The sequence below is a fragment of the Lissotriton helveticus genome, chromosome 12 (assembly GCF_964261635.1).
Source record: "Lissotriton helveticus chromosome 12, aLisHel1.1, whole genome shotgun sequence".
Taxonomy (NCBI): Eukaryota; Metazoa; Chordata; class Amphibia; order Caudata; family Salamandridae; genus Lissotriton; species Lissotriton helveticus.
In genome coordinates this window covers 95,278,051-95,300,633 of record NC_136073.1, presented here as the reverse complement: position 1 = coordinate 95,300,633, position 22,583 = coordinate 95,278,051, and the positions used below count along the sequence as shown (strand labels likewise).

At 42.1% G+C, this 22,583-nt stretch overlaps 2 protein-coding genes across 2 annotated transcripts in view; both read left to right on the top strand.

The window, feature by feature from the left end:
- Positions 1–7,911, top strand: part of LOC144797931 (extracellular calcium-sensing receptor-like) — a 117,212-nt gene extending 109,301 nt beyond the window's left edge. Inside the window, exon 6 of the mRNA XM_078668733.1 lies at positions 6,983–7,911. Within this exon, the coding sequence (XP_078524859.1) occupies positions 6,983–7,911 (929 nt within the window). The remainder of the gene's footprint in view (positions 1–6,982) is intronic.
- Positions 7,912–20,450: 12,539 nt separating this feature from the next.
- Positions 20,451–22,583, top strand: part of LOC144797930 (extracellular calcium-sensing receptor-like) — a 44,425-nt gene continuing 42,292 nt past the window's right edge. Inside the window, exon 1 of the mRNA XM_078668731.1 lies at positions 20,451–20,596. Within this exon, the coding sequence (XP_078524857.1) occupies positions 20,451–20,596 (146 nt within the window). The remainder of the gene's footprint in view (positions 20,597–22,583) is intronic.

Sequence of the window (22,583 nt, the reverse complement as noted above, 5' to 3'; positions counted from 1 at the left end):
GTCTGGAACAGGTAGGTGAAGCTTAAGTACTCTTTTATTGCGGCCTCCACTCTGGAACCTCAAATACATCTCACTGCAAGCTCAGCAACTACCAACTCTGCCAGTCAGGCTGCCTTGTCAACATTCTAAGGTAGCCTATGGCTCAACTGTAGAAACATTCCAAGAGGTGAAAAAAGGTAGGGGGTGAGAGCGGGAAAGACCATAGGAATGAGGTGGCATGTTATAAGGGAGGTAAAGTAACTTAAGGGAATTATAACACATCTTCCCCCCATAAAACAATGTAAAAGAGATTAAAACGTTATTACATAATGAAGTCTTTATGCCATTTGGGTGAAACAGTAGGTCTACTGGTACTGCTCCTGGGAGGCGTGACCGGAACTACAGGGCCCACCGGTGATAGTGTATCACCTTGAGTGGTGTCCTTTCAGTTAGGGCATTTAGCCAACCGGTCCATGCTCCAGTTTTGCTCATTTTCAAGGACTACAGTGTTGTTTTTGATGTCAACTATTCTTCTGGGTTCATAGAACTTAGATTTAAGTTCCCCTGCGAGTTTGGGTTTTTTCACAGCAACCCAATCGCCTACTGACCATTCTCGGTTCTTAGTTCCATGCTTTTGATCATATTGGTCTTTGAGGTTGGCTTGATGGGAAGCTATTTTGGGTTTGGCTTTGTCAAAAGAGTGTGCTGTTACCTCTCCACCCCCGATCCAGTTGGGGAAGAACTTTGTACTGGGTTTTCTTCTCCTGAGTGATGAGAATGGTGAAATTCCAGTGACCAGGTTGGGGTGGTATGATAAGCCCAGAGCATATCCTGAATAGAGCGTTCAACAGGTAGGTTGTTGATGTAAGCTAGCTGAATGTTCTCTTTTACCATCCTGTATACTCTCTGGACCAAGCTGTTATCTCGAGGACAGTACAGAGCTGTTTTTGGGTGGGTTATGGCTAAGCCGGTCAGGAAGTTGGACATGGCTGATGAGGTGAATTGGACACCATTGTCCACGACCAGGGTGGCCGGAATGCCTTCGGTGACGAAGGTGTCTTGTAGGAAGTTGATCAGGGATTCTGTAGTGGTTTGGTGTACCATTTTAATGTCCCAGTGGGATTGAAAATCCATCAGGACAAACGCAAATCTTTTAGTCATACGTCTCTTATTTATCAGGCCGATGATGTCCAGAGCTATTTCTCTCAAAGTTTGGCCGGAATGGAAACTGGGGAAAGAGGTGCCATTTGGGTCCGTTTAGTTTTGTCACTATTGGCGCACATGGTACAGTTCTTGACTTTGGTTTTGACCATAGAGTCCATGTTGGGGAACCAATAGTGCTCTCTGAGTCTATTTTTTGTAAGGCTCCTCCCTAGGTGGCCTTCATGAACCAAGTCTATTATTTTGTCCTTTAGCCCTTCTGGAGGGATGATCTTGTTGTTTCTCCATAGGTAATCATTGTTTAAGTTAATCTCATGTCTTATTTCCCAATAGTTGTCTAGGTCTTGACTGACACTTTTACATGAAGCAGGCCATCCATGAAGGGTATAGTCTTTAAGACAGGACAGTGTGGCATCTTGGGTCATGTTTTCAATCCATTCATCTTGCTTTGTTGTGGAGGAGTGGACCTGTAAGATGGGAAATTCAGATGTTTGAAAGTTCTCTGATATTTCAAATGGTGCCCTCGAAAGGAAGTCAGACGCAGTATTGAGGTCGCCCGCAACATATTCCAGTTTGAAAACAAAGCTTTCTAGGCCTAGTACCCATCTAGCTACTCTGGGTGTACTATTAGCTTAGACTTTGGAACTGAACATGTAGATGAGGGGCTTGTGATCGGTGCGAACCGTGAACTTTATCCCCCACTGGTAGAACTTGAAATGTTTAATCGCCCAGAAGCAGGCCAGGGCTTCTCTCTCTGTGACAGAATAATTCCTTTCAGAGCTGTTGAGAGTGTGGGAAGCGAAAGCAACAATACGTTCTCTTCCACCAATGACTTGAGAGAGGGTTGCTCCTAGGCCTTTATTGCTGGCATCAGTTGTCAGAATGGTCTTCCTGGAAGGGTCAAAATTACATAAGTGGGAGGCATTTAAAATTCTTCTTTTGATGTTGTCAAAGGCTGCTTAGTGCACTTCTAGCTATTTGAAGGGATTATTTTTTTTGTGAGTTCCCTAAGGTCGTATGAAATATCAGAAAAGTTCTTGACATATTTGGCCATATATTTTGCAAGACCCAGGAAGGAGTTCTTGTTTAGTAGTGGGTGCATTGGCTTTTTCAACAGGATCAAGGAGGCTTAACTTTGGTTTAAATCCATCCCTTGATATGGTGTGCGATTGGTAGTCAACGGTTCCCACCCCGATTTGGCATTTTTCTTCTTTAAGGGTAAGGCCTGCCTCTTTGAATCTCTTGAGGACCGTCCTGAGAGAGGAATCATACTCCTTAGGTATTGCTCCATAGATCAAGACATCGCCTTGGACGCACAAGGTTTTGGGGACCCCTTCAAGAATGTGCTGTATTATCTTCTGGAATACCGCTGCTGCTGAAGCGAGTCCAATCGGCATTCTGAGGACATGTCTGACCCCAGAGAAGTGGTAAATGCAGTTAACTCTCTGGAGTCGGGGTGTAACTCTACTTGATGGTAGGCACTGGGAAGGTCTAGTGCACTGAAGCAAGTGGCTTACCCATGGACGTCTGGAACAGGTAGGTGAAGTTTAAGTACTCTTTTATTGCGGCCTCCACTCTGGAACCTCAAACACGTCTCTGCAAGCTCAGCAACTACCAAATCTGCTAGTCAGGCTGCCTTGTTAACATTCTAAGGTAGCCTCAGGCTCAGCTGTAGGACCATTCCAAGAGGTGGAAAAAGGGAGGGGGTGACAGAGAGAGCAGGAGAGACCATAGGAATGAAGCGGCATGTTATAAGGGAGGGAAAGTAACTTAAGGGAATTATAACACCATCATACAGCGCTAGATCTAAATCAAAATAGTAAAGATCTCTCCCAGTGTGTTAATTTAAGCAAGAGATAAAAGCTTGCTAATTAGAGGCGAGTGACCTATAATAAAATATATTTTATTAAGGAGAAGGAGACTAGCAATCACTTTTGGTGATCTTATATGAAGCAGAATCTTAAAAAAAAAAATCCGTAACCAATTACTGTTTTCAATACCTATGAGTCTTGAGTAATCTCTTTCCATTTTTATATTGCCTTCCCACTTTTCTGTGAGAAAAAAACATACCTATAATCTGATGGTTTCTACCTGGCAGTTTTCCTCTGTATCTTAATGCCCCAAAGCCTTGCAGGTAGACACCTCTCTCCCCTAAGTGTTAGCAAAAGCTTCGTTAAATAACAGAGCTTTTAATTTGTATTAGAATTCATATGTGCATCTCTCATATTAAACAATCATCTGTATTTTCTAAATAGCAAAAAGATCTTCGGAGCCAACCTCATGGCCGGACTGGGAAGGCAAACTAGCCCAGGCAATTACATCAGACGGGGCTCTGGGGGTGCGGGGGCGGTGGGAAACACTCCTGCTGTGCTTTTTGTTACAGGGGGGCGATTTTACAGCACTGCTGCAAAACCGGCCACCAGTAGCCAAATTGCCCCCATCTGGTGCAAAACTGACCCCCACACTTCTGGGCCACGAGGAAAACAGCCAGTGCCTGCGACAACCAGTCCAGCCCTCACCAGCCTCTTTACAACATGATTCCAACTCCTACATGCTTGAGGTTCACTCCATTGGCTACTTGACAAATAGGGGCCAACTGGCCTAACGCATCTAGAAATGTGTGCTGGCATTGCTGAAGTGAATGTTCTAACCCCTTTCAAAGGAACATTATGATTTCAAATGGATACATTATTAATTTGGGATTCAAATTTGGGTCTCCTGCATACCTTTTCATCCATTACGTGCCTTAGGCATTCTACTCTCATGATCCCTCTTTCTTCCTTATCCACTGGCTTTCCTATCGAGTATCTTACATATTCCCACATGCTCCCTAAGCTGGTGCCATAATGAAACTTGAGCACCCCCTCCCTGCAAAAATCAGGGAGGAGCTCCTCCCCCACTGTTCGGACCCTGTCAGGAGTTCTCAGGTAAGGGGAGATTTGTCCCCCCGCACCGTGGAGACTATTTTTACGCCACTGCTCTAGCCCACCATTTTCAGCATTGGAGATGGTGAATTTCCTTCCGAATGAACAAATATTATCCCAAGGAGTTTTTAATCATTCTTTTATTGAGCTGTCTTATGATCTCATTCTTTATAAACATATCCCTCTTGGTCTATATTTAGTACATACTCATCTGAATAAGATAACTCCGCACCCTCATATTGGAATTGTTAAAAATCCTCTTACTCATCAGTGTTAACATGCTTTTGTTGCACACCACTACTTACACCTGCGCTCAGAACACCAAATTGCTTTTTAGCCATCTCTGCTTTTTTCATCTATATACTTTTGCTTTAACATTTTCTCTAGTTACTATAAATGATCTGTCATCATCTTCTAAATATGACCAAATCACCTCATTCTCCCCAATGCTACCTCTTTTCAGATTTCTCATTACAGTATTGACTGCCTACTGCACTGCTCCGTCATTTCCTTTTGGATATTTCTTCTTATCACCACTACTGAATTTCTGCAATAGAAAATTTAATTTTTATTCCTATACTTGCTCCTTTTAAGACATTTCTCTTTTCACTTTCCTAAATTCTTTTCTAAATAGCAGATTACCTCAATATCACTGTGCACATATACCAAATGTACTGATATATTTATTTCTAGAAAGCAAACTGTTGCCTTCAGGCATGGTGGTGCTACAACTATAGAGGTACTGATGAGGAGGGAAGGAGAGAACACTAAGTGGCACTGAGAAGCAAGAGTCAGGCAGCCATATACAGCAAATAAAAAAACATTCTCATCTAGTGCCTATGATCGCTGATGTGGAACTTAGGGGCATATTTACAAAGAGCTAACACAATCCAGTGTTGCAAGTAAAGTTGCTGTGCTTTGTTATGTGAACAGATGGGAGCAGAACGGTGCCATGGTTAGTTTGAAGTGGTGTAGTTCTGCTCTTTTACTGTCTCGGCACACTTCTGGCTGCCGTGCTCCAACACAGGCATCCTTTCACCATAGTACACATGTGTCTGCATTGTACTCAGCACTGTTGGTTTAAGGATTTTCCCTCTTTATGTGTGTGCTGCAGAATGCGGCACACATACAAAGAGGAAAAGAAAGGAAAAATGAAAACATTTCTTCTCATTATGCCTGCTTAAACAAGGCACAGGATTTTGGCTACATAATGCTAGCATTCTCTCTAGCCAGAAAGTTAGAAAGCTCAGCTTGTTAAGTTTATGTCTGTTGCCCAAGATACTAATCTGTATAATATAGGTATGTTTATAGTATTTTTAGACAAGGTCTGGTTTTACAGTATGGTGGATGGTGTGTCAATCTCCTCTGGCAGTGACATTCCCACCCTCTGCTGGCTTGACAGCAAACCTTTACCGATACCTTGCCAAAAATGCTTCGACCGATGCAACAAAACCTCTTAGTAAAAAGGCAGTGCAGCCAATGGACTGCTTGCCTTCTTAGCAAAACGGGGTTTCTGGTGACAATACAATGGAAAAGGAGGGTGCCAAAGAGATTTTTTAGATACTTCTTGTTCAAATCCACCATGCCTTACTCGGTGGATGAAAACAGAAATAAATTGCAATGGAAGGCACACATGAATTTAGGAAGTTCTTCATTCACTGAAAACCTGGCATCCATGTGGAGAATGGGACACTGGCTAGGGGGTTCTGATAGTAGAGATAGCTGTGGTTCTCCTGTTGGGAATTCAGTAAATTTTCAAAATCTATCTATGGTAAGGGAATCACAACTATGCAGAATGTAACATCTGTCAACTTTCAGTAGATGTTTCATTCCATGACATCTAATTGCAGTTTTCTATATGAGAACAGTGTTCATTCCGAGAGGAGAATGAATGTCGTATTAAAGCGATTAAAATCAAACTTGTCTAAACACTGTCACAGTTCTATTGTTGTGGTTATTTGCTGACATATTTCAATGGGGAAACAACTGTAACAACGCCGGCATCACATTGCGATGCCATTACAACGCAGTCGTTACAACGACCGCGTTGTTACCACGCAATGCCATTACTCCGCAAGTCATTACATCGACTTGCAGTAGATGGTGTGCTAACATTAGAAATACTATAGTTTACTATTCCAACACCTTCCCTACTGTTACGTAGGCTGGAGTTGGAATAGTAAATTATAAATTTCTAATGTCACGCGCCATCTACTGCAAGTCGAAGTAATGACTTGCGTCGTAATGGCTTTGTGTGGTAACAACGCGGTTGTTGTAACGACCATGTTGTTATGGCACACGTTGTGATGACTAGCATTGCAACAAGTCATATTAATTTCAATACAACCTCTAGGCATATCTTTACCTTTAAGTTACAACAAGGACTATCAAATATAGACAGAGAAAAAACCGTTTAAGACCTTCGAAATGACAGCTATACACTAGTGTAAATTGTCTCAAAATGCATAAGTTCAATTAGTTTCAGAGGGCAGATCCGAGCAATATATATCAAAGGCATAGAAGGAATCAAAAGTTACTAGGTAAAATCCGCAAATCAATGCACACAATCAACTCGGATATGAACTTTCAAAAAATGAGTACATCACTTAAGTCACAATAATATATGAGGCACTTAATATAGGTATTTAATTGCTTTAATATTGGATGCTAAAAATAAGTCTTAAATTGCAACTACTATTTTTGCAACCATCAAAGAATTTTATGTACCAAGCTACGTACCTGTAGGACAGTTTGTGAAATTCCTATTGGGAGTGCGTTGTAAACAGAGAGTTTGCGACAGTACAGTAGATTACTGCATCTAGCCCTAGACTCTACAAAAGCTAATAGACCACATATAATTAATTATTTAAATAGGTGAACACATATATTTCTAACACCTTTTATATTCTTTCTTACAGACTCTGCTGATTGCTTAAAGTGCCCATGGGATCGGTGGCCAAATGTCCAACAGGATTTATGTATTCCAAAGAGCACCGAGTATCTCTCCTATCAAGACACTCTTGCAGTCATCTTGGCAGTTATCTGTATTTTTTGTTCACTGATTCCTTCTGCAATGCTGTGTCTCTTTGTCCAAAATAGAAACACTCCAATTGTGAAGGCCAACAACCGTTCACTCAGCTTTCTTTTACTAGTGTCACTTTCTTTGTGTTTTCTCTGCTCTTTGGCTTTCATTGGATTTCCCACTCCAGAGAAATGCCTTCTGAGACAGGTTGCCTTTGGGATCATTTTTGCACTTTGTATATCCTGCATCTTGGCTAAGACCATCATGGTGGTCATTGCCTTTAATGCTACTAAACCTAACAGTAACTTAAGGAGATGGGTAAGGCCACAATTATCATACGTGGTCACCATTTGTGGCACACTCATTCAGATTTTCATCTGTGTATCTTGGCTGAGTCTCTCCCCTCCTTTCTCACAAAATAATATACTCACACATCCTGGAACAATAATCATTGAATGCAATGAGGGATCGCCTATTGCTTTCTGGTTCATGCTGGGGTATCTTGGGTTTCTGGCTACTGTTAGTTTTATAGTGGCCTTCTTAGCCAGGAAGCTCCCAGACAGCTTCAATGAGGCAAAATTCATCACCTTCAGCATGCTCGCCTTCCTTAGTGTCTGGCTCTCATTTATTCCAGCCTATCTCAGCACTAAGGGCAAGTACATGGTAGCCATGGAGATTTTTGCTATCCTGTCTTCGGGTTCTGCCCTGGTTTTCTGTATATTTTTGCCAAAATGCTACATAATCTTACTAAGGCCGGAAATAAACACTAAGGAATACCTCATGGGCAAAGAAAAAGGACAAAGCAATAAAGATAAAATTTCTTAAATGTCTCCCCATATCTCCTTTCATAAAATTTATTGAATTGTGTGTGCATGGATTCCAGTGTAGTGATTATTGTCATGTCTTGACAAAGCCATCATTTGTCCTGTGTTTTGTATTAGGGTTAATAGTGATCAAACAATATTTGGATATCATATTTGAAAAGAAACTGAAACAGATATGAATGTTTGAAGTGCATGTGTACACAAAACACATACAACATATTTATTATAGAATGTAAAAGACAGGTATGAACCTAGATAGACCTTTATATTAATTTTGATAAATGAATATAAAGGTCTAGCTATGTTCCTACCTGTCATTAACAAACAAACATAACTACAATAAACACCAGTTTTTGCTTGGCTCAAGAGAAACCATACACCAATGAGGATATCATGTGCTATTCATAGCTCTCCGGCTATATGGAAGTGGTTCACCTGCACGCAGCCCAGCTCACTAAATTAGAAGATTTTGCTTGGTTGAATTAATATATGTATATCTAAAATTGAGTGTGTCTTAAAGATGAAACTCCTAAGCTGATGGGATTTGTTTTCACAGAATTTCCAAAATCTACTTAAAGCTTATATGTGACTGATTGATGATGTGGCATTGGGGAGATTTATTTCTAATATCATGAACTTGGTACCAGTGGCATTACTTGGTTGATTCATGTTACCCATGTAGAGGACATTACTGCTGGCAACACTGTCTGCTGCACTGAATAGATTAGTCCTAAAAGGTAGTCTTGTGTGAAGCGGTCACTATTATAACGGTAATTATAGTAGCACAGCATTAGTAGCTCTTCTTGCACAAAAGGTTGAAGACCACTGACATAAACAAAACATTAAACATAGCCTATTTTGAAATGTTATAGCTAATTATCATTGTGTAACAAAGCGCAGCATAATATTTGAAAATAAATACTGATTGAAAGAAATATGCGTTATAGACAAAATGTTGGAGTTAAAAAGGACCTATGAAACACCTCCGACCACAAAGTAATCTAAAAGTAAACATTGTCCCAGAGCAATTTCCACATTACAACTTTAGCCTTCTTTTGTTGAATTCATTTTTATTTAAATTGAATGTTGCACATTACTATGGATGTATCACACAATCATGCATGCTTTTACAATGCATGCCATTACAACGCCGGCAATACAAAAAACTCATTGTACCACTCATTTAGTTACCACACAAGTTGTTCCAACAACTTGCCTTAGGGAAGCGTTGGAATTGGGAATAGTATATATTACTATGCCAACTCCAGTCTGTTCAACAGTAGGGAAGGTGTTGGATTTAAAATCCAACAACACGTTCCCTAATGCAAGTCGTCGTGATGACTTCCGTGGTAATTGAACGTGTGGTAACAATACGTTTGTTGTATTACCCGCGTTGTAATGGTAGTGCGTAGTTCTGGCTGCCTAGTAAAGGATATTTTCCTAGTACTATATGTCATCACTGCATTTTTGTTGGTGGCGCACCTCATACAACAACAGGATTCTGTAATGGTGCAGTGCGCAAGACTCTGCTGTCTAGTTTTCCATGTCTGCTTCCAAGGGACTCTAGTTTAGCACATTACACTGCATGGTTGAAAAACTAACTGATGACATGTCTGCATCCCACCACACAGCACTGCCTGGATGATAGCACATCCCGCTGTTTGATATCTGAGGAACACTAGCCTACCATACTGCATCGTGCACTAAGGACAATAATGCACTAAGGGCCTGATTACGATGGTGATCGGAGTTGCCTCCGACCGACATTGCTGTGGAATCGGGACCGACCGATCTTTGGTCGGCTGTCCCTACCACATTATTACGATGTGACTGCACATGCGGTTCCACACTCCCATTTCCTATGGGAGCTTGTACTGTGGTCAGAAACTGGCTGCAGCACCATCTCTCATAAAGAAATGGGAGATTGTGTAAGTCCCTGCCCCTTGTTGTAGGCACTTTACAGTGCCTGCCACATGGTGCAGGGATTTACAGGGGGGTACCATAGATGCCCCCCAGGACAGCAACCGTAGGCGGCGGAGGCAAGGGGGCCCTGCTAGGGGACCCCAAAGTGGCTTTCCCACAGCATTTCTATGTTGGAAAGGCCAGCATGTAAAGGCTGTGTGAAACTGACATTGTAATCCCGAAATAGGAAACGCCTCCTAAAGGGATTACGTTGCAGATCCAAATGGTTGATGGGCTCCTTGAGCCCGTTGGATGCTGGTCGGAGGCTTTCCGACCAATCTCATAATAAGGCCCTAAATTGTAGTGCCATTTAGGAACTATAACCATACTGCACATAATCTCACTCTATTGCATTCTCAAACAGAAACACAACAATGCACTGTGTCCTTTAAACATCACCCCACCACACTGCAATGTTCCTTAGAAATTGCTCACCACGGTGCTGCTCAAGTCTCCACTGCACTTTATATTATGAACCCTTATTCACAACACTACACAGTAAGAGCATGAACTCTGACAGTTAGTCAAGTAGATTTATTTGTTGCTTAACAAAAATTATTATTAAATTCATAGCAAAATGCTACAATATTACATTTAACTTTTATAATTCTTGTTAATAAACAACTATCCCATCTTAAGATTTGTAATTCATAACATTTATACTGAAGTTATTTTGTCCCTATTATCAAGTGGTTGTCCGTGAAAATAAATAAAGTGCCATACTTTTTCTGAACATGCTGCTGAGTTTTTAAAAAATAATTTTAGTGAGCTCCACTGTAGATTTTACTATGTCTACTCTGCGGCAGCTGGTGACTTTCCAAAGTGGTAAACCACGTAAAACTGTTTAATGAACAACAGATATTGTTACATTTGTATTGTAGTGGTGATCAGGGCACTTCCATTTAAAGGTACATTCTATTTGAATCACCTCTTCAATACACATTTAATGTTGCAGCATATTGAAAGTGCTGCTATAAAGTAAATAAACATAATGTTAAATGTATCCTTACCTTGATTATATGTGATCCTCCTGCCTTGCATAGCCTGACAAAGATGTGCATGCTGGGAAATAGCATCCCAGCCAAACCCATCACTTCTGTCATCCTGTTTTCAATACCAAGCACTATAAAAGCAGTGCCAGGATTGGCTGGGTCAGGGAAGCACAATGTTCCATATGAGACTGATGGGACTGCTCTTCCAGATTCCACATAGTCTTAAATAATGAATCCTGAACTGCGCATGTCAGGTTGGGCATAAGAAAAATGCCAGCCAATCTGACATGCAGCCTCCCATTCAATTGGTGACAGGAGGGAGAGCTCCTAAGACCCACCCTGCCTTAAATGAACGAAAGAAATGAGTGTAAGGAGTCTGCGTTGGGTGTACTGGCTTGCAGAATAGGGGTCTATGCACCTATGCTTAAATGGATGATCTCCATCTTTGGGACCACAACACACCACATTGCCTTGCATCATAAAGACATCTGCCTATCACAGTCCACTAATTATTGAGACAACTCAGATATAATTCCATTGAAAAGGAACTGATGTCTGATTACATATTCAATAATAACTTTAAATTCCGCTGTCTTTTTTTTAGGAGAGGTCACAGAAACATGTCATCAAGCGGCACAAGATATCTCACTGAACCACGCTGTGGAAACGCTCCACCTTGGCCTGGTCTCCATCTGAAAGCTTGTTTAATTATTTCTTTCAATCTATTTATTTCTAAGGTCATTTTGAAAGGGTCTCACATCTGCTCAATGTAGATTCACTAAAACCTGAGAGTGATGACACGAATTTAGAGAGAACCCCCGATACACCAGCTGTTAAAAATAAAATAATCTGTCCCCATAGAAGAGTAATGGAGGTCAATCTTAAAGTATATCCTCTGGTGTAAGGATAAGCATAAACAACTACTTGTTGTATTTCATTTCAGACTTCTTAGAGGAGAAGGTCATCAAAAGGTTTTTGAGAGTTCATCTCACTCTTAACGTATCAAGGCATGCTTCATTATTTGATGACCTCCCACACTGGGGTCAAAGCAAGGTGACCCCAGCGGACTCAACCACAGGAAAACTATGTTTTACCCTGGGAGTTCTTATAAATCTGTCTTCTGGACAGTTTCTTGTGTCTTATTTATTGGTAAGAAGAATATAAAATATAGCTAGAGTTATACTCGAAGATTCCCTTATTGGCGAGTACCTCTGGTATGATTAAAAACATTAAAAAATGGTCATAAGGTAAAATTCAATGAAGCCATGAAGCCTGTAGTTTAGTATAACTAGGGTTCACCTATACAATTGAGGGACCGGTAGGGTTTGATTATCTGCATGGTTTGATTGGATACCATAGCAATTAAGACCTTTACCCTGAAGAAGACCTGAGAACTTGTTAGGCTGACATAGCAGTCTAAATATGTTGGTAATTGTAGGAGTTTTCTGGTCAGGTGATTAATTGAAGTTAACCTTAAAAAACAAGGCAAGAACCTAAAAGAAGGTAAATGAGATGGTATTGGCATTAAACTGTAATTCTGGTTAGAGAAAAGGTTAATCCTTTCTGATAACATAAGACATTCATAGTAAAGAGTATGAGGATATTGTATTGCCTTATGCGTCACTATAGAATTACCCACTGGGATACTAATGGTAAATAGAAAAAAAACAAAAGCATGGGTTTGGGGAATAACCCCATGAAAAAAATAAAACAAAGAATTTGTTGACTAAGGAACCACACCCAACAATAAAAAATTCAAGAAACAACCACCCTCAAACAAAGAAAATCAACAATACATAATGAGGTGTAGAACAGAAACCGAGGTGAGTGGTGTCATGGAGATGGGCCATAGAGACAAGTCTCTCTTCCCAGTGATGGCCCAACTCCATGAATGTGATGTTTGCCTCCACTTCCCCTGATGCACGATTGTTGCACTTTCCGTCTCCATGGAGTCAAAAGAGGAAAGTAGTGGAAAGATACAAACAACAAAAAAGGCTGTGGTGTGGAAATTTAATTTAATTTAATTTAATTGCGGGTTTATATAGCGCTAGGAATCGACTCCCGGAGGAGTATCTCCACGCTTCAACCGCTGGGGAACCCGTCCTGGCTCACCCTGAGAGATGGTCCCAGATGGGTATCTCTAAGGTGCGACCAAGCATCCCCGGCAATCTGGGGGGGCCGTTGTGAAGATGAGGCAAGCTGATGCCCAGAGTTGCCGCCTGTGGTCTCTGACTAGAGTAGGCACCGAGGCGAGAATTATCGAGTCCGCTGACCCTGGTCCACGACCCTGCCGCGTCGGGAATTGAACCCTGATCCCGGGCCGTTCTCTGCTTACGGGTCTGCCGCCTCTAACCAGTAAGCCACACTTCTCCACAAAAAGCAAGCAAGAAACTCACTCCTGGAAGGTCATCACTGCAATGCGAGCTACAATAAACTTTCTGTGATGAGGCTTTCTCTGGCCCTACAACAGGTATCTGGAACTCCCACCCACTAACTTTATACTATGCCTCTTATCTGTTCACATTCAAAAGAGATCTCAAAATCCTCTTATTTGAGAGACACTTTAAATAAGGCTAAAATCACTTCTAGCCATCGACTTTTCAGGCTTAGCCAATCTATCCAGATAGGAACTGTTTGGCCCTTCTCCCCTGATGCAAACTACTGGATCAATATGTTTTATGGTATTGCTATCTGTATAGTTATTGCTCTCTTGTAAAGCGCCCTAATCCACTCATGCCAAGATTGCACTGCACAGTAGACCGTAGTAAAAGTGTCTATGCCAGTGAACATGCAAATGGCTGCTGGAAAAGAAGGGATTTTCAGGGTTCTAGTTGGGGGTTCATTGTTAACTTGCAAAGATTGGTTTGCATAATTAGATTGTGTTTCTCCATATGCATATGTCATTGTTGCTACTGGGAGGGTCCTTCTGCCATGTGGAAGTGCTGAGACACCTGTTTCCATAGGTGGTGATACAGCGTAAATGCTGATCTTTCTTTTCGTGACATATACCCCAGGTGTGACAATAAGAACAGACACAAAACATACATGCATCTTGCACATATTTAAAAAGATTCAATGAAACTTGCAGTACAAGCACCGTGAAAGCATGCTTTGTTTTGTAGCTGAAAAAACACAAAATGTGTGCCTAACTTTCTAATAGATTATATTCATATAAGTCTTAAATTTATTAAAACGAATAACTTACTAAATTTATTTTTCTGCACTCGTGCAATTAATAAAAAATTAACATATTGATGCATTATTAAGCTTCATCTATAAATGTGTGAAATTTCATGACAGATGCTAAAATGCAAAGGTCTAAAAGCCTGTCCTTTTAGCCTCATTGTAAGGAGAGGCCCCCCCGCGTCTAGGGGAGGGGGGCCTTTAGTGGCATTTAGTGCGAGAGGCGGCTAGAAAGAGGCACAGGGGAGTGGTCAACAGGAAACATGAGGAGGTAGGGCGAGCCCTTATTGCGTCACCGATGGGCGTAGGCAGCCTCCCCCAGGGTAAAGAATAAGAGGAATGAGCACGAGGGAGAAGCCCTCTTTGTCCTCTTGCCTCGGGCGCCGCGGGTCGCAGCTAGAAGCAAGTTGCCCACCCACCCATCCCTGTTGTTAAAGATAAAACTGGCAGGGTCCCGGGCAAGAAAATGGCGGTGACTCCTTTTTTTGGCTGGGACTGGCTCATCCTGGAACAGGGAGGGCAGTCAATAGGGCTCCGGGCTGGTGGGAGAGGGGGCCGTCCTGCTGGTGGTCCTGGACTCTCCAGCCCTACCCGAGATGCCGGTGCTTGGAACAAGCAATTTGAGTGGAGATGGGTTGTGGCCTGCTGGTACAACCCATATCCATGGTTGCTCTGGAGATCCTGTATTGGAAATACAATTGTAACCTGTGGTGCAAACGAATATTGCACAACCCAATGTATCAATGTGTGTTGGATTGGTTATTAAAGTTGGTTGAATGTTGACAATGCATCAACAAATAAAGAGAGCGTTATCTGATAATTAATATAGACTACGCAGTGAAGACCAGACACTTTGTATGGTGCTTTTTTTGTGGTGGGCCAAAAGGGAGGCAAAGTATGGTGGGGGCAAATCGCACGTTATATGCCTACTATACACCAATGACATTTGAAATGTCGGTTCAAATCTTTTATTTCTCAAGATATAAATGCAAAACTTCTCACAAATTTTCTTTATAACCCTAGTGACTTAGAATGCCTAAAACGAAATTGTATTTATATATTAACCTATAGTTGGCACATATAGGTCTTGAAAGTGGTTATAGGCCATTACTACCTCTGAATGCTTACATATAATGATTTACAACGTTTGTTTGCTTGATCAATGCATTAAATGAATTTCACCTGTTTGAGTCTGAAAAGTGCACTTATAATTATGTAATTCAATTTGATTTAAGTTATTTGACCTGACAAATATCATGGATTTTACTATTTAACACACCTTTCCATCAGATCCATGTGAAACAACGACAATACAGTATCCCTCAAGCAACGTTCATGCAATTGTATTTCTTTAACGTTTACACGAGAAGTCACTGGAATGAATAGCTATTGTACATCAATCAACCTGTGTGGACAGGCACCCTGTTCCCATGCATTCTTTGACAAACCATGTCCATATTGCCACTTTTGCACCTTGTGAGCAGATGATTACTTTATGGGATCTCACACCATGATGGAGGGACAATTGTTGTCATCTCTGGACTTATGGAAATATATTATCAATGCTTCTGAAGGAAGACGCACAGATTCCAGAAGAGTCTGAAAGATCCTGGCGGGAGTGGTGTAACAAAGGTCCCCTCAGCCCCCGCAGTATGGGGGCCCCAAGCTGCAGGGGGCCCCTCCCCTGCCCCGAGAGCCCCTGAGAAAGTCTGGAAGGGGGACCCTCCTTGTTCTTTACAAGGGGCCCCCTCAAGTTTCGTTCCGCCACTTCCTTGCAGATTCGGGCAGAGCTTGGCATATCTAGACTCTGAGCCCACTGAGCCTGAGACTATTGTGGACTATGCGGGCAGCTCAGCTGGTGCTCTTTCCTTGTCAGAGCAGCTGTGGTCTCTTTAGCCCCGGCTGTTTTGCCTATTCATGCTGGCAGGCTTGCTAGCATCTCGGTTCTCTCTTCCCCTTGTCTTATGTCCGCTGAGAGAACTTTGAGAACTTTCCCCTGCCCGTGCTGGTGGCAGGAACTCCTCGCCTACACGGATCCCTTTCCATGGACTACTTTGCTTGGCCCCTTGTAGACACCTCATTGGTGATTTCTTTATTGTTGCTAAACTTTATGAATGTGATTTATTACTTTAACTTGTGTATCAATGTGTAGTTTCCTACTACTTATGTATTCGCCTATTAAGATCAATGTCCTTATTTCTTAAACGCCAATTACTGATTGATGGTGTATATTATAATACAAACTCTAAATTTCGAAAATCATAGTTGACTGAGTCTCTAATTTCATTAATGTTTTTTTCCCTCGTAGATTGTGTGCATTGTATTCAGATCCTGACGTGTGGTGGGGAAATCCACAGACTATTCTCAGTGCACCAGTTCAGTTGCTGTTATTTTGTACCATGGTAGCAGAGCTGTTGGTTTGAATGATTTTGGCTAGACTGAACTTCTTCAGGAGGTTCGGATCACCCATAGTCATCCTATACATTTATAGCATGGTCCTGAGAATAGTGTGTTTGAATAGAATCACAAATGTATAAATTGGTTACCAGTTCCTGGTCCTCCCTGGGTAACCAACAATGGATATACAGATTCTTCACCCCTCAATGCCGCAAGCAAGTTCCATAGGAGGACCAATCCTGGTTGTATTTGACACAATTAAACAAACTAAGGGGCATATTATCAACAGCCAGCGATAATTATCGCTGGGCGTGGTTAGCGATAATTTTGTTATCCCCGTCTATCTCTGCAATTTATCGCCCTGGTAACGCGTTATTAACAACGCGTTTCTCCAGGGCGATAAAAATTCCAGAGATAGCGAGGTTATCGCTGTTTTGCAGGGAACATCGCTGGTTTTCCAGGGTCGTATCAGCATAATCCACCCCAATGTTAGGGATAGGTAAGTCTGTATTTCTTCAAAAACTAACGAGCTAAAATGCTGGGGCAGCCTTGTAAATATCGCAATGTGAACATCAGCGATATTTGCCAGGTAGTCCATCTGGGAAACGCCCAGTGACACCCATTTTGCATCTCATTAAAGATGCAGAGGGAGGCGTTGGGAAAAAGGGTGCTAACATGCAATTATGTTAGCACCCTCTTGTACATAGAGCTATAGTTTTATCTGGGCTTTTTTGGCTTTTTAAGCCAAAAAAGCGGAGATAAAATCCTTGTAAAAATACCCCTAAATTTTTATGCGCCCAGAAAGATGAGATTAGATAAAGAAAAAGAGAAAAGGCTTCCCCTGCAACAGCGTTTTTCACCACATTTTGCTATTGGATATTTTATGTCTTGCTATGAAAGCTTCACCTTTCTCCCAGAAGTTTTTTGACTTGACAAAATAGACATGATAAAGCAACGAATAATACGGATATTTTCAAAAAGGATCTCAGTAGGGCGTTAATGGAGGGTATGCAACAAGGTGATTAAGTGCCCTAGGGAGGCGCGTCGGTAGTGGGTGTACCTGCAGGGCGATGAAGTGGGGAGGGGGAGGGGCAGGGTGGGGGGGTAGTAATGTATGGATTATGTAGCTTTACAGGTAAGTAAACATATAAATAAATAAAACAAATTTCGTTGCGCGCACTGCGTCGATGCAGTGCACGCAACAAAATTCGCTTTATTTATTTATATGTTTACTTACCTGTAAAGCTCCGTAATCCATACAATACTACCCCCCACCCTGCCCCTTTCCCTCCCCACGTCCCTGCTCTGCAGGGGGTGACGTGGGGAGGGAGACTTCTTATGCCAGTACTGTGTTTTATCTTTTCAAAGGACAGTACTTTAATGAACACAAATCTTGATGCTAAATTACAATCGTATGTAAATCAGCAAGTGGAAAACCCCATGATAACACACTCTAATGGACTTCACAAACTAGGGGATGCACACTGAAGACAGGTCACAGAGGTCACTTACCAAATGCACATTACACCAAGGACCAGTAAAATTATTGGACAGGAGAGGACCCAAATATCTGGCAGCATTGAACTAAATATGGCAAAAAAATCTGCAGATTATGCAACAGATGATTATGTGGCATAGGAACAAATCAAAAATTATGTGGAAAACACTACAGCTGGAAAATACCCGTAGGTTTCAGGCATGTTTAACTGCTTGTATATGATATCCAAATATATGTCAACTGCAAATTATTAAAACATACACAATGACCAGAAGGCAGGCTTTTTAATATGATGATTACAGTGCAATATGCACACACATAATAGGATATTAAGTAGGAGGCAGAGCCTGAAGCTGAGAAGCAAGATGTCAGCTCTTTACACCTTCAAACATTCCTGTCCTTTGAAGGCCTGTCTCTGTGAAAACAATTTACCCCTGATGTTGGTGTGAGTTCACATCCTACGTAAAGGATGAGTCACTGCCTTGGCGACCTTTGCTGTATACCCACCCTCCATGTCCTTTAACCTAGGCAGTGCAAGTGGTCTCAGCTCTCATCAGTGAGGCATGTGGCTGTGGGTATGGGAGACCATTTAACCCTAGTGCTTATCCTTTGTGTGCTGCTAAGGACACCTTGCTGGCAGTACCTGCACCACCATTCAATTGTTGCTCGAATATGAATTTACCTTGAAAAAACATAAGACAAGAGGCATTTGGCAAAACAGGAACAGTATGTTTAATTAAACATTTAGTTGGGAGCAGAGTTACAGAAATGGGTATGAGGACTGTCTCAAAGTAAAATCAAAATGAACAAGACTTTATACAGACTTTGGGTGTGACAAAGTACTTCAGATTATTCATATTTGGTGAAAGAATGTAGGCCTTGCCTGTGGAGTCATAAATAAGGTGAGCCTCAACCTTGTGTGGACATAAGGGGGGTCAGTGGTTAATGCATCCATATATCCAACATGAGGGGCATGATCACTGCATATAGTATAGGGTGGAGTATCCTATCCTGATTGGCTATGTGTTCCTAACTTTTTGTGGCATCTGGCTTTATGATGTTTGGGAATGCACAAACCCCTCTGGCATGTGTGCTTTATGCGGGCCAATCCCACTACATCATTGTAGTGTTGCTGCGCTTATTTGAGGGATGGACTCGAGTTTCTTGTTTGTGCATATGTATTCCAGCTAAGGGATAACCCACCTGTGATGTGTCAATCAGTAACCCCAGTTCTATGTTGCAGACCCTGCCTGACCAAGTATTTCTGAGTTGGGGTTGATGGAGAGTTCATGACAGTCGAGTTTGGTAATAGTGATGCCATATCGCTCCTATATGCAAGTGTATCTTTAAAGAAATTGGCATCAATAATACCTCAGCCCTCGCTGCTGCAGTGTGGAGAACTGGTTCCGGTGGAAGGGCTTGTTGGAATGAGAGAATAAGTAGATTACTGACGCCCGGACCCTGCACCAAGGGCAGAGCAGGTGTACAGTGTGTGCAATCACCTCTCTTCTCCTCTTGCCTGTGAAGACTGTTGGTGCTTTGTGTGGGGCTATTGTAGTCCCTGTTGGATACCAAAAGATTCGAGGTCTAGACCAGAGCCTGCAAATGGGTAGGCACATTTGTATGGTGCAGTGAGCAGAATAATGGAAATTGAAGGGAAACTATTAATACCATGCACCTGCAGGCAAGTCATGCCATTACCATGCATATTGATTGCTCCATGGAGCTTGGCCAGTCCATATGGTGGTGCAATTAATCTCCCACTAGTGCTCGTTTGAAATGGGGAGACCTTTAAGTTATGCCTACCTCTGAAACCTACTTCCCCATTCACATATTCACTCACCTGGCAATTTATTATGCTGTTTCTGAGCCTCAAATTTTCCTTGTTTTAACACATAGTAAGAGGCTGTGTACGAAAATGGGAACCTGGTTGAGGGTGGTGAAACCCTATTCCAGCAGAAACCACAACCCTTGCCAGAGTGAAGGTACAAGCAAACCCCAAAGTAACCCACCCAAATATAGTAATGTTTAATAAATAATTTAAGACCAAAACAACAAAATTGCAATAAATAGATTCTGAGATATGCATTTTGAAAGTTTTATTGAAAATAGAGCCAAAAAGTGCATAGCGGCAACTGTGGAAATCTGGTCGTACTGGACCAGCACAAAGTCACAAGTTCAGGCCTACCATGATGGAGTGCGGGCCTCCTTCATGGACCCAGTTAGGCCCGTTAAGCAAAGTACCTTCAATCTTGGTTGCAGAGCGATGCGTCACGCAGATGTGGGAGCTGAGAGGCTGCGATGTGCGGTTCTGCGTCATTGTCAAGTCCTGCACCATGGATGCGTTACGCAGTGGTCCAGATACGGAGTTTGGTGAAGCGATGCGTCGTGCAGAGGCTCTGATTCGGAGTTCCAGGGAGGCGATGCATCCGTACTGCCGGGATCACAATTGATGCTGGCAGAGCACTTTATGGCCCAGTTCCCAGGGTCTAGGACTGGGGTGGCACCATGTGGGAGGACAGTAGACAGAGCTGGCAGTGTACTGGTGCTGGGTTTAGGATGGAGGAAGCCTGTTCTGTCACTAAGGTTTCAGATCAGGAGGAAAGCCTATTAGCCCTTGGAGTCACTCGTGTGGTCCTGGATTCAAGATACAGGTACAGTGCATCTCATTCAAGCAGGAAGGGCAGAAAAGCAACTCAGCAGAGTGGCATTCCTTGCAGAAAAGCAGACAAGAAGTCCTTCTTCTGAGTCTTCAACAGGACCAAATGTGTACTCAAGAGTTGGTGGTCTGCGGTCCAATATTTATATCTGGTGCCCACTTTGATGTAAGGGCAGTTTATTGAGTCTCCCACAGCCTTGAAGTATCATATACCCCTTCCTCTTTGCCCTGGTTCCAAATTTGTCTGGGGACACAAAAGACTAGTGGCATACCCCTTTTGGGAGTGCTCAGGCAGAGCCTTCGTGATGTATAAGTATGACAGGTGACAGCTCCGCCTGTTACGTCAGAGCAGCCCAGCTAGCCTCCCTTTGTCTCAATGTCTAGGAGCAATGCAGGAAGACCAACTGCCAATTATTCCTCGTCATTTGATCCATAGGCAGACTGCAGGAACCAATTGGTTAAGCCACAAAAAATGCCAACTTTCTAAGAGTGTAATTTTTTGAATTGTGATGAGAAATCTGAGTTTACCAGCAAAGAGGGCATATCATTATAATTCTTGACACTCCAAACGTGATCTGTCCACTTGCTCTCAATTGAAAGTTATTACTTATTAAATGTAATAAGGTAACCCAATGTTATCCCATGAGAGAGTTACCCCTTGCAGTAATAAAAATCGAAGTTAGGAGCTTTTCACTACCTTGACATGTGAGACTTAAATGTACAGGTTCAAATTTTTAATCACACTGCACCCTGCCCTCTGTGCTGTGCTCTTCCCTGCCTTCACTAGGTTTGACATGTATTAAAAAAATAAACTTTTGGCTTGACAAAGGTTTATTTTTCCAGGTAAAAATGGCAGTTTAGAAAAGGCACACACAGGCCATGACACAAACATGGAAGGCCTGAGACATGTTTAAATGTTGGTGGCACAATAGGTGCTGCAGGCACTTCAATTTACATGCCCTGGACGCATGCAATACCACTTTACCAGGGACTTCTAAGTAAATAAAATGTGCCAATTGGGTGTACATCAAGTTTACCATGTATAAGGAGACAGCACCAAGCATTTTAGCACTGTTTAGCAGTGGTAAAGGTCACAGAGTCTTAAGGCCAACAAAAACAAGATCAAGGGTTGAAGGCAAAATGTTTGGAGGAAGACCACCCTAAGACTGAGCAGTCTAACAGGCTGATCTGTGGAGACCCACCACTTGCCCTTGGTTGCTCCTTTTCCATGTGTATCTAACCCCATCCTAGGCCTTTTAGACCCCTGGTGTTTGTTATTCTGCTTATATAGACACATACGGTGGTGCATACATGCCACTAGATCCAATTCATGTAGGTGACTCCCAATTTCTGCAATCTAAAGATAGACTGAATCAAAGTTCTCAAGAGTTTAATTGTTAGTCAGATTTTAGACATATCACAGAGGAGGGGGTGATATCTAAAATGTCTAAAATCAAGTCGGGCTCTCCTTTCGACCCTTGTCCTATAAGGAATTTTAGAGAGCTAGCTCCTCTACTTTGATACCTATTATGTGTACTGACACCTTAGAGAGGGGTGTGGTACCTGCCTTTTGTGAATCAGCAATAGTTACTCTGCTCTTAAAAAATGAGACTCTGTACCCTAGTATTTCCTCTTATTCTTAACCTATTTCTCTTCCTCCATATTTTGCAAAAATTCAGGAGAACTGGGTAAATATAGAGCTAGCTTCTTACACTGAGGAAAATGTGTTTAATAAGCACCAATCTGGATTCAGACCCTACCTTAGCACTGAAACCATACTTACAGCAGCTACTAATATCATCCATATGATCTTGGATGGGGGAACTTCTGCGGCACTCATCCTCTCTTTGACAGCCACCTTCAATACAGTTTCTCCAATTATTTTACTGAAAAGATTATTTGCTATTGACATGAGGGACAAGCCACTCAGATTAATTGAATCCTTTCTTGAAAATCGAACCCAGGCAGTCCAGATGACAATG